Source organism: Bos grunniens, chromosome 2 (assembly GCF_055505025.1).
Source record: "Bos grunniens cultivar Pamir isolate PY7600 chromosome 2, Bosgru_T2T1.0, whole genome shotgun sequence".
NCBI lineage: Eukaryota > Metazoa > Chordata > Mammalia > Artiodactyla > Bovidae > Bos > Bos grunniens.
The window spans coordinates 100,299,417-100,311,057 of record NC_141166.1 but is presented as its reverse complement, the minus strand read 5'-3'; the positions used below and the strand labels follow the sequence as shown (position 1 = coordinate 100,311,057).

General features: G+C 36.0%; 1 protein-coding gene across 2 annotated transcripts in view; it reads left to right on the top strand.

The window, feature by feature from the left end:
* Positions 1-11,466, top strand: part of LOC147378406 (CD302 antigen) — a 124,684-nt gene extending 113,218 nt beyond the window's left edge. For both annotated transcript variants that reach the window (XM_086355213.1, XM_086355202.1), the window contains 4 exons: positions 4,354-4,470; positions 5,362-5,535; positions 7,603-7,629; positions 8,844-11,466. In XM_086355213.1, coding sequence (XP_086211339.1) covers positions 4,354-4,470; positions 5,362-5,535; positions 7,603-7,629; positions 8,844-9,046 — 521 coding nt within the window. In that variant the 3' untranslated portion in view covers positions 9,047-11,466. The remainder of the gene's footprint in view (positions 1-4,353; positions 4,471-5,361; positions 5,536-7,602; positions 7,630-8,843) is intronic.
* Positions 11,467-11,641: the final 175 nt, after the last annotated feature.

Genomic DNA, 11,641 nt, shown 5'->3' with positions numbered 1-11,641 from the left:
TCAGTGGCACCCCACTCCAGTACTAGTTTTGGACTAAAGCATTGAGTATTTTAAAGGTCAGTCTTATTTTTTTCTTTTCTTTTAAAAGTTCTTTCTTAATTACACAAATGCACAGTCACTATATAGAAAAACATATGCAAATATTTTAAAAATAAAAGAAAATTACCCTAAATTGTACCATCCTGACTGAACACACACAAGGACATGTAATGACTGTAACATTTTGCTAAGTATCCTTCTAGACTTCCAAACCCCTAGGCAGATATATTTTAGCAAATGTTTGATACATACATATGTCTATGTGCTAACTCACTTCAGTCATGTCCAACTCTTTGTGACCCTATGGACTGTAGCCTGCCAGGCTTCTCTGTCCATGGGATTCTCTAGGCTGGAGTGGGTTGCCATTTTATACTCCAGGTCATTTTCCTGACCCAGGGATCAAACCTGCATCTCTTATATCTCTTGCATCGGCAGGCAAATCCTTTACCACTAGCACCACCTGGGAAGCCCATGTTGCGACCCCACAGACTGCAGCAGGCCAGGCTTCCCTGTCTTTCACCATCTCCCGGAGCATGCTCAAACTCATGTCCATTGAGTTGGTGATGCCACCCAACCATCCATTCTCTGTCGCCTCCTTCTCCTCCTGCCTTCAGTCTTTGCCAGCATCAGGGTCTTTTCCAATGAGTCAACTCTTTGTATCAGGTGGCTAAAATATTGGAGCTTCAGCTTCAGCATCAGTCCTTCTAATGAATATTCAGGGTTTATTTCTTTTAGGATAGACTGATTTGATCTCCTTGCTGTCTGCTCAGCCTTCTTTATGGTCCTGTTCTCACATCATACTTGACTACTATAATATACATTCCATATGTGTGTATGTATATATGTATACATATAGAGGGATTATATTAAGCAAACTGTTCCATAATCTGTATTTCCCTTAAAAACATCTTTCCATAGCAGTAAATATAGAATGTATACTTCCTAATAACTGCACGATACTTCTCTATATGGACATGCCTTTGTTGTTCAGTTGCTCAGTCGTGTCTGACTCTTTGTGACCCCACGGACTGCAGCACGCCAGACTTCCCTGTCCTTCACTATCTCCTGGAGCTTGCTAAAACTCATATCCATTGAGTCAGTGATCCCATCCAACCATCTCATCCTCTGGCGTTCCCTTCTCCTGCCTTCAGTCTTTCCCAGCATCAGGGTCTTTTCCAGTGAGTCAGCTCTTCACATCAGGTGGCCTAAGTGATTGGAGCTTCAGCTTCAGCATCAGTCCTTCTAATGAACATTCAGGATTTATTTCCTTTAAAATTGACTAGTTTGATCTTGCTGTCCAGCGGTCTCTCAAGTCTTCTCCAACACCACAGTTCCAAAGTATCAATTCTTCAGATATGCCATAATTGATTTAATTCTCTAACATTGGTTATTAAATTATTTCCAATCTTCTAATGTCGTAAATGTGATGAATATTAATGACTGTGCCTATTTGAGCAAAACCAGTGATTGTCTTAGCATAAATTGTTCAGGATTGCTGGGTCAAAGATGTGTACTTTTATGTAGGGCTTTCCATACATCTTGCAAAATTGTATCCAAAAAGGTTTTTAACTAATTTTTCTCCAACTATCCACCTATGAGTTTCTATTTTTCTGCATTCTAAGTCAGCACTGTTTAATCTACACTTCTGAAACTGCTTAATTTTCACTCCTTTACTAGTGAAATTGCATATTCACATTTATTGTGGTATATTTCCCTTTGTGAGGATGAATTTTTTTAAAATTACAGTCAATGTACAATATTAAGCAAGTTTTTATTCCACTTTAGTTACTATAAAATATTAGTTATATCCAGTGTTGTACAATATGTCCTTGTAGCTTATTTTATACATAATAGTACCTCTTAATCCCTACCACTGTATTGCCCATGACCCTTTCCCTCTCCCTTCTGCCAACCACTAGCTTTGTTCTCTATATTTGTGTCTATTGCCTTTTAAACAGTCTGAGACAATGTTTTTCCCCTTTTTTATTCATAATAGAGCTAGTCTGCCTAGTTTGTGATTTTCTTCTTTGACATAATATGGTATGTTTGGGGAGAGATTTTAAGTCCTATAATTTTTTCTTATAGTTACATTTATTTTTTAAGCTTCTTTTAAAAGATGTAAAAGTAATCATGATACAAATTTTTCTTACCACGTCATGAGCTAAAAGCACTGTCTTATCTCGTTATCTGTTAATTACCAAAAAAATTATGGATTTTTAGAGTCATCATAAATAGCCTAGTAAGTTTCCTATAATTCTCAGTGGCAGCATCATTGTCACCTGGGAACTGGTTTGGAATGTAAATTCTCAGGCTCAATGTTACTCCAACTAGATCAGAAACTCTGGTGTAGGACCTAACACTTTTAACAAGCCCTCTGTAGGTGATTCTGAAAATGAGTGTTAGTTGCTCAGTCATGTTCGACTCTTTGCCTTTCCATGGATTGCAGCCCGCCCTGCTCCTCTGTGCATGGAATTCTCCAAGTAAGAATACTGGAGTGGGTTGCCATTCCCTTCTCCAGGGGATCTTCCTGACCCAAGGATCAAACCCACGTCTCTTGCCTTGCACACAGATTCTTTACCAGGGAAGCCGTGTAGGTGATTCTAGTGCACACTATATTTGTGCTTCTCTGATAGTTTAGTTGGTAAAGAACCTGCCTGCAATGTGGGAGACCCCGGTTTGATCCCTGGGTTGGGAAGATCCCTTGGAGAAGGGAAAGGCTACGCACTCCAGTATTCTGACCTGAGTCCATGGGGTCCCAAAGAGTTGGATGCCACTGAGTTACTTTCACTTTCACAGTTGGAGAGCCACTGATCCAAGACAACATTCTGAAGTTCTCAGGAGTCTTTTTTCAAGTCAGGATAATTTGGGAATAATTTAATAGTAGAGAAGACTTCCTTATCTCTCTATGTAGTATTTGAATTAGTTGTAGTACCCAAAAGTTCCATGATAACTTAAAAAATGTATAGGATCAATGACTTCTCCTTGGAAAATCAAGAAAATTTAAACTTGTAAAATTACTGAGACTGGAAAGTCATGTTCCTTAGGAACATTTTGATGCTAATTGCTCACTTAGCTGAGTATAGCTGAAAGGATGTATATTCCCCAGGAGTTAGATGTACCTTCCCCACCAGATTCTGGTTGCTATAAGCTTTGATGTCATTATTTTCACTTACAAAAAGTCATACAATATCATGAGAGAAACTAACTCCATTAGAGTTTTCTCCTAAGTAGTATCCAATTAAAACAGTGGGAAGAGTTTTTTAATTTGCAAGAGCATCTTTCTTGGGTTAAGAAATAAGGTTAAATATATCTGGGAAAAAGTGAAGTGCTCATATTTTATAGTGTATGTAGAATGTAGATTAAAAGGATAAAAACATATTTGTGAGACAGGTGTGTGTGTGTGTGTGTATGTGTGTGTGTGACTGCTGCTCTTGAATTGTGTGTGTGTGTGTGTGACTGCTGCTCTTGAACTAGGTGAGTGTCTCCCAGGAAAAATTAGCTATCCACTGAGAACAAGAAATAAGGACCTCCTTTATCACTTTCCCTAAGCAGAGGAAAATACAGGAAGGGGTAGGCTTCAGGCAGCAGGCACATAGTGGTCAGTTAAGTGAGGCAGGTCAGTAACTGCTTGTTACTTGAACTTCGTTAGGTCTTGGGACTGTTCTGGCAAGTTGCCCTGGGACTTTTCAGCTCTCCTCATCGTCAGAGCTGCTGCTCCCTATAAATGTGAATTGAGGGCAGGAGGGGCCATGAAAACTAGAGAAAGGGATAGTAAAAAGTTGAGAGTTGCAGGAAGTATGTTTTCCTGCTTAAGCCTTTCTATGATTTTCCGTTTCCATGTTGTTTATGAGATTACTAACCCTAGGTGAATGAAATAAAAGGTATGATTCAGTTTATCATATTATCATTTTACTTTTCTCATGAGTCTGTTCTTTTCAGGAATGCATGACATTTCCAAGCTGATTTTTTTTTAAAAAAAAGGGTGTAAAAGTATATGCAGGACATGTTAGATGGCTCAGTGGTAAAGAATCCACCTGCAATGCAGGAGACAGATGTGGGTTCAATCCTTGGTTTGAGAATATCCCCTGGAAAAGGAAATGGCAACTCACTCCAGTATTCTTGCCTCAAAAATTCTATGGACAGAGAAGTCTGGTAGGCTAGTCCATGGGGTTGCAAAAGGTTGGACATGATTTAGCGACCAAACCACAATAACAAAAGTATATGCAGTATAGTAACATAAAATCTGTATATGCTTCATGTGATTTTCATTGATTTGGAGAACATGCTGACTTCCTCTCCCTAAAATAATTTCAGGAGCAGACATGATAAGCATACATAATGAAGAAGAAAATGCTTTTATACTGGATACTTTGAAAAAGCAATGGAAAGACCCAGCTGATATCTTATTAGGCATGTTTTTTGACACAGATGGTAAGTGGTATTTACAGTTATGTTCTTTCTTAATGTTAGTAGTAACTTTTAGATGCTTCATTTCTCTAGTTCAAGTTGGTATTTCCTGCAGCTTCCAGGTACCGTTTTTTCAGTATGCGCTCATGTACCACAGCTTTTCACTGAACAGCTCAATGTGTGTCCCATATGAGAGCTAAAGTTGATTCTTTCATCTGGATTAAAATATGATTCTAGACTCAATATTTCTGTAATATGGTAGAGTAATATTGGTAGTAGTATCAACAATGGGATAGAAAACTATCAAGGTAGTATTGTAGAAATGTACCTATTGTCACTATTGAAAATAAAAAGTACATCTATAACTTTTCAAAATCAAATGCAATTACTAAGGTTATGCAAATGAAAATCACATGAAGCATATACAGATTATACGTTACTATACTACATATACTTTTGTTATTGTCGTTTGGTCGCTAAGTCACGTCCAACCTTTTGCAACCCCATGGACTAGCCTACCAGACTTCTCTGTCCGTAGAATTTTTGAGGCAATATTTTACCTATTGATTATTTCTCCATGAAAATTATATGTTTAATAAAAAATGGGATCTTCTTCCGAACCTTCTTGAACTAGTATCTCTTGCCTGTGTATAGGATATGTTCTTCCAGTTTAAGTCCTACAATCAGAAGTTTAGATCAAACATACCTTAGTAACTTCCCACCTTTAAATCTAGACCCAAGAAATCCCTGGTGGTCCAGTGGTTAGGACTCCACGCTTTCAATGCTGAAGGCCTGGGTTCAATCCCCTGGTCAGGGAATGGAGATCCCACAAGCCATAATCAAAAAATAAAAATAGATTTACTCTTTTAACACACTTTATACTGTCATAATGTTAAAATATTCCTTAACTGACAGATGCCAGTTTCAAGTGGTTTGATAACTCAAATATGACATTTAATAAGTGGTCAGACCAAGAAGATGACGAGGAGCTAGTTGACACCTGTGCCTTTTTGCACACCAAGACAGGTGATTGGAAAAAAGGAAACTGTGAAGTTTCTTCTGTGGAAGGAACCCTTTGTAAAGCAGCTAGTAAGTATAACTGAAGGTCTTTTTCCATTCTAAGGGTGGGGAAAGCAGGGATGGTTTTTAAATAACTTTGAGTTGTGTGCCTCAATAAATAGAGCAAGTAAGATTTCAGAAGATGATTAGGTTGGTTTGCGCCCAAAACTCTAGGAAGGCAAATATGTAATCCTATTACATTAGAGGTAGGACCAGATCACGTGAATCAGGCATACTTTTATTCTGCTTATTCTTAGAGCTAGTAAGAAGTCAAAATTTTCTTATGCTGTTCAAAGGAATAATCATAGCTTCTCTGATGTGATTTGATTAAACAGTGGAAGTGGTGAAGAATAAGTTAATTCCAAAATTCTAGTTAGTTTACAAAGAATTTGATTCAGTACAAGGACATCCTTGATTAGGCAAAGAAAAATTATATCATAGTTTATAATTCTGGACTAAAATGTAAGTTTTCTTCTTATGCATCACAATGCTTTCTAATGAACAGAATTATCCTGTCCCACAATATTTTCATATTAAACATTAGATGATTTGTTCTTTTACATTTCTAAATAGAAATAACTGTTTTCTCACTAAAGGCATTTAAATTTCAAAATATGATTTTAGGATGCTTGAAGCAAGATAGAAACAGCCATTTCCCCACATTGCATCCTTAATATTCCCCCCTTCTACTCGAACTGCAAACCAAAACTATACATCTGCCTCTGATTCTTTTCTTTAAATCTGGAATCACATACAATTTTAACTTGCTTCAGCAGGGTTTTTGACTAAATCACTCACACTTTTATGGTCATAGCATTCAACTTTCAGTTGGGATTTTTTAAATGTTGGTTCTTTTCATATACTGTGCCTCAGCTCAGTTCAGTTCAGTTGCTCAGTTGTGTCCAACTCTTTGCGACCCCATGGACTACAGCATGCCAGGCCTTCCTGTCCATCACCAACTCCCAGAGTCCACCCAAACCCATGTCCATTGAGTTGGTGATGCCATCCAACCATCTCATCCTCTGTTGTCCCCTTCTCCTCCCACCCTCAATCTTTCCCAGCATCAGGGTCTTTTCAAATGAGTCAGCTCTTCACATCAGGTGGCCAAAGTATTGGAGTTTCAGCTTCAGCATCAGTCCTTCCAATGAACACCCAGGACTGATCTCCTTTAGGATGGATTGGTTGGATCTCCTTGCAGTCCAAGGGACTCTCAAGAGTCTTCTCCAACACCACAGTTCAAAACCATCAATTCTATGCTCAGCTTTCTTTATAGTCCAACTCTCGCACCCATACGTAACCACTGGAAAAACCATAGCCTTGACTAGACGGACCTTTGTTGACAAATTAATGTCTCTGCTTTTTAATATGCTATCTAGGTTGGTCATAACTTTCCTCCCAAGGAGCAAGCATCTTTTAATTTCATGGCTGCAATCACCATCTGCAGTGATTTTGGAGCCCCCCAAAATAAAGTCAGCCACTGTTTCCCCATCTATTTGCCATGAAGTGATGGGACCAGATGCCATGATCTTAGTTTTCTGAATGTTGAGCTTTAAGCCAAATTTTTCACTCCTTTCACTTTCATCAAGTGGCTCTTTAGTTCTTCTTCACTTTCAGCCACATGGGTGGTGTCATCTGCATATCTGAGGTTATTGATACTTTTCCCAGCAATCTTGATTCCAGCTTGTGCTTCATCCAGCCCAGCATTTCCTTATATAAGCCAAAGCTTTAAATAAACTATAACTTCAAAACATCATAAATAGTGAGCAAATCTGTATGAGGTAAGGTCACAGCTGTATTCTTTACTTTTATTATGTTTCCACACTTTCCAACCCAAGTCATTTTGTTTCCCTCACTTCATCACATTGTGTTTTTCTTGAGTTTCCTTATTCTTTTTCCACTTTTTGAGCTAATGCATTTTTAGTCCTCTGCATTAAAAAAAAAAAAAACAAAGTTCAAAACAGATAATAGACATGACTAAACAATATAAAGAATATTAATTCTAAGCTAGTAAAAGGTTTGTTTTACATTGAGAGTACTTAAAATCAATCTTAGAATAAGGCATATTTAAATTAATGATGATTTCCTTTTGTATTCCAGTCCCATATGAAAAGAAATATTTATCAGGTACGTATGGTCTTTTGTTAAATTTTCCTCATATGTAAGACTACATTACAATTCTAGCATATTAAAGTACTGTAGTATTAAAGACCTTTTTAAATATTAACTATATAACAATGTAAAGTAGAACTTTTATAAGCAGGTAGAAAGGTCTCTTAGCTTAATAATAAGACTTTTTAAATATATCTGCAAGTTATGTATATTTTTTAAAACAACAAATAACATCTCCTCATCGATGCTTCCCATTAAATTATCATCTGATCCAGCAATCCATTATGTCCGCAAAAGATGTGAAAGCATGGACTTGAACAGATATTTTAAAAACCATGTTTATAGCAGAATTATTCTCAGCAGCCAGGAAGGCAGAACCAGATCAAGTGTTCATTGACAGATTTGGGTAAGCAAAACATGGTATAGCATACTATGCAGCCTTAAAAAGGCAACTCTACAACATGTATGAACCTGGAGGACACTAAGCTAAGTGAAATAAGGCCAGTCACAAAAGGACACTGTATAACTCTAATTATATTAAATACCCGGAAGTCAACTTCAGAGACAGAAGGTAGAATGGCAGTTGCCAGGGGCTAGGGAGAGTGGGGAAGGGGAGTTAATGCTTAGGTTTGCAAGATGAAGTTCTATGGATGTACGGTGGTGACACAGCACAACAATGTGAATGTGCTTAATGCTACCGAACTGCTCACTTAAAAATGGTTAAGACGGTAAACTTTGTTTTGCATATTTTACCACAATTTTTTAAGAGTTTTAAAGAGGAGTGTAAGCATGTTATTTAGAAACATGAAGGCAAGTAACAGAAGTAGTTGCTTTGAGGAATGGTAATTAAGGGTAATAGTAATGGGGAGGAGTAGTATGGTATTTTCATTACATGCCTTGTAGAAATACGAATTTTAAACTATGTACATATATAGTTTGGAGAACATAAAAGGATATACACAATTTGAAACACACAGTGAAACTTAGTGTGGATAATTTCTATTTCAGAGTCTTAAAAGTAGAGTGGAGACCTGGAAAGTCTACTTCAAATTTTGAAGTATGGCAGTTATTTAAGCTAAGAAATATAAATCTTGATAGTAATAAACATTGTTTTCCTAACCAATTCTCAAAAATAGGTAAATATTTAAGTGATGAATCTATATTTATGCTCCCCCAAAAGCAATACTAGCACTTGTATATCCTGATTTCCCATATTTTGTCTTTTTCAGATAACCGCATTTTAATATCAGCTTTGGTGATTGCTAGCACAGTAATTCTGACAGTTCTGGGAGCAGTTGTTTGGTTCTTGTACAAAAGAAGTTTGGATTCTGGTTTCACCACAGTTTTTTCAGCTGCACACCAATCACCTTATAATGATGACTGTGTTTTAGTAGTTGCAGAGGAAAACGAATATGATATTCAATTTAACTAAGATTTTGGAAATATCAGACTAAGACAAATACCTTTCAGTGATTCCTCTGTAAGATTTCAATATAAAACCTGATAATGAAAATTAGTTTTTATGATATATTACCTTATTCCAGTAACATTCATTACTCTTATGTAAAATCACTGATCATGACAAAATTTATCTTTAGGATCATTATAAAAACAAAAGGAGTAACAACCTTGGATATAATTTAATGGTTTTAACCACCTCCCAAGTGCATCTTTCACTTGAATTAAGGAAAGCAGGTAAAAGTAAAAATCCAGTCTACTTGTCTTACCTCCTCTATCTTCCTCCCACTGAGTTGAACCTTAGTTGAAAAAAAGTTCTACTTACCACTAGTTTTAGCAATCACTGTATCTTTAGCAATTTCTTTTGTCTTGCTTCTTTACCAATAAGATATAGAGAATACACCTAACCTTAAAAGATTCTCATTTAGATTATCACTTATGCTGGTTACTCTGATAATTCCTCTAATACATCTATCTCCCTTTAGGATTTAAATGTATTAGATGCAGAAAACTTTACAGGTTTTAACACCCCATATGCCATATAATTCTATAATTTTAATACGTCTTAGAATACTGTTTTGGACCACAGCATTAACACTATTTAGCACTGATCATAAATTGTCAGGATCTCAGTAAGATTTTATGAAGCAAAAAAAATTACAGCCATACCATACCAGGAAGGTGTGGAGGAGGCTGACATATGGGTAATGTATAGAGCCCTTTAAGGATTTTTCTACTGCTGCCGTATCCTGCCATATCTGTTCCTATGTATCTCATGCTCCCCAAGCCTCAGTGAAGTATTTCAATGACATGAAAACTGTGTAAGCAATAACTACAGAGAAGAACTACATACTACTGTAGTGATGATGTTCAAGTTTCTGGTACGTTTATTGTACATTTTAAGACAGAATCATTTGGTGGTAAAAAATGAAAATGCAGTAAAGCTGAAGCAAGAATGCTTTCTTTAGCAACTTTTATAACAACATTATTAGAAAAGATAAGGTATGTACTTAACAAAATTGTATTTACTATATGAAGAAACTTGAAAGTGCAAGGAAAGTAAATCTCTCCCTAATGCATATCCCATCAGTCATTTTATGGGAATACTTTTCATATGTAGAGATACTCTCTCAAGCTTAACCAGTGGCAACAAAGTCATAGCTTGTGACACCGAATCCACTGGCCACCATGAAGCAGAATCATTCCTCATCACAATTAATGGCGGTTTTTTTTAACAAGACGTGCATAACTACCAAGTGATGATAATGCATGTGACTGTCGTACTAAAGAACTAGGTGTTACTACACAATTATGTTTTGTAAGATTGAGATTTTGTGTTATTGACTGAAATGTCTATTTTATTTAGAGTATTAACAGGGCTATTAATCGTGAACATTAGACAGGAATTCCTTCCTTCTTTTCTAACTAAAACTCTACCAATCCTTTAAGAATTAAGACCAACTTTCTGTTCTTAAAACTTTCTATCACAAATCTTTACAATATATATTTTAGTAGCCACTGGCTACATGTGGCAATTTAAAGTTCACTTCAATTAACACTAGCCATATTTCAAACGCTCAGATCACATGCAGTTAGTAGCTACCATACTAGGCAATATTTCCATTATGATAGAAGGTTTCACTGGAAAATGATGTTCCAGTCTCCCATTCCATTTCTAAATAACTAATAATTTCTTCAGTTCATTTCAGTAACTTACACCCAATGACAGCTCTACCAAAATGGTTGTTCTAAGTGACTTGATTTTTCATGTTTGAATTCAAACAAGTCCTTAAAAGGCCCTAGTAATGCAGTGCTAAATCTTAATTCTCTTTATATATTTGAACATCTGTAACAGGCCTTTGTGTCTATTCATTGTTCAACAGATAACTGGATAATTCAAGTCTATTTATTTTTAATATTAGTAATAACATAAGCATGCCTGTTTACACTCAGAATGTATAAACTGCTTTTCTTCAAACGTCTTGATTCTATCTAATAATGACAATGTAATTCTTAGCTTTGGTAGCTGTTGTCACCATCATTTCTTTTAGTTACCATTTACTTTTAACATTTTATTAGAAATTTGTATTCTTAAATTCTTAGGAATCTGAGTATTGTATGGTCTCTATTTTGTTCAGAATCTAAAAAATGATAACCAATGAAAGATTTTTCTTATTTCCTCTAATTCACATTTACAGGTAATTAGAAGCTTATATAATATTGAAGTACTAAGTAGCACTAACAAACTATATGAATACTATAAAGCTCAAGTCACTGGGGTCGCACAGAGTAAGACACGACTGTAGCAACTTAGCAGCAACAAGTCACTGTGTATCTGTCATTTAGCAGTTAATTTAGCAGAACTATAAATAAACTGTATGCATATCAATGGAATGTATTCTACCATTTACTTAGAATTTTTAAATAAAAAATTTTGTAGGTTAAGAAGACATTACATTTTTACACTGAGTTCTATTAAAAGCATAAATGTTTTGAATTCAAAGCAAAGACCTGTAGTAAAGATACTGATACTGGCATCCTTAAATTTCGCATATCTGCTTTAAGGAAG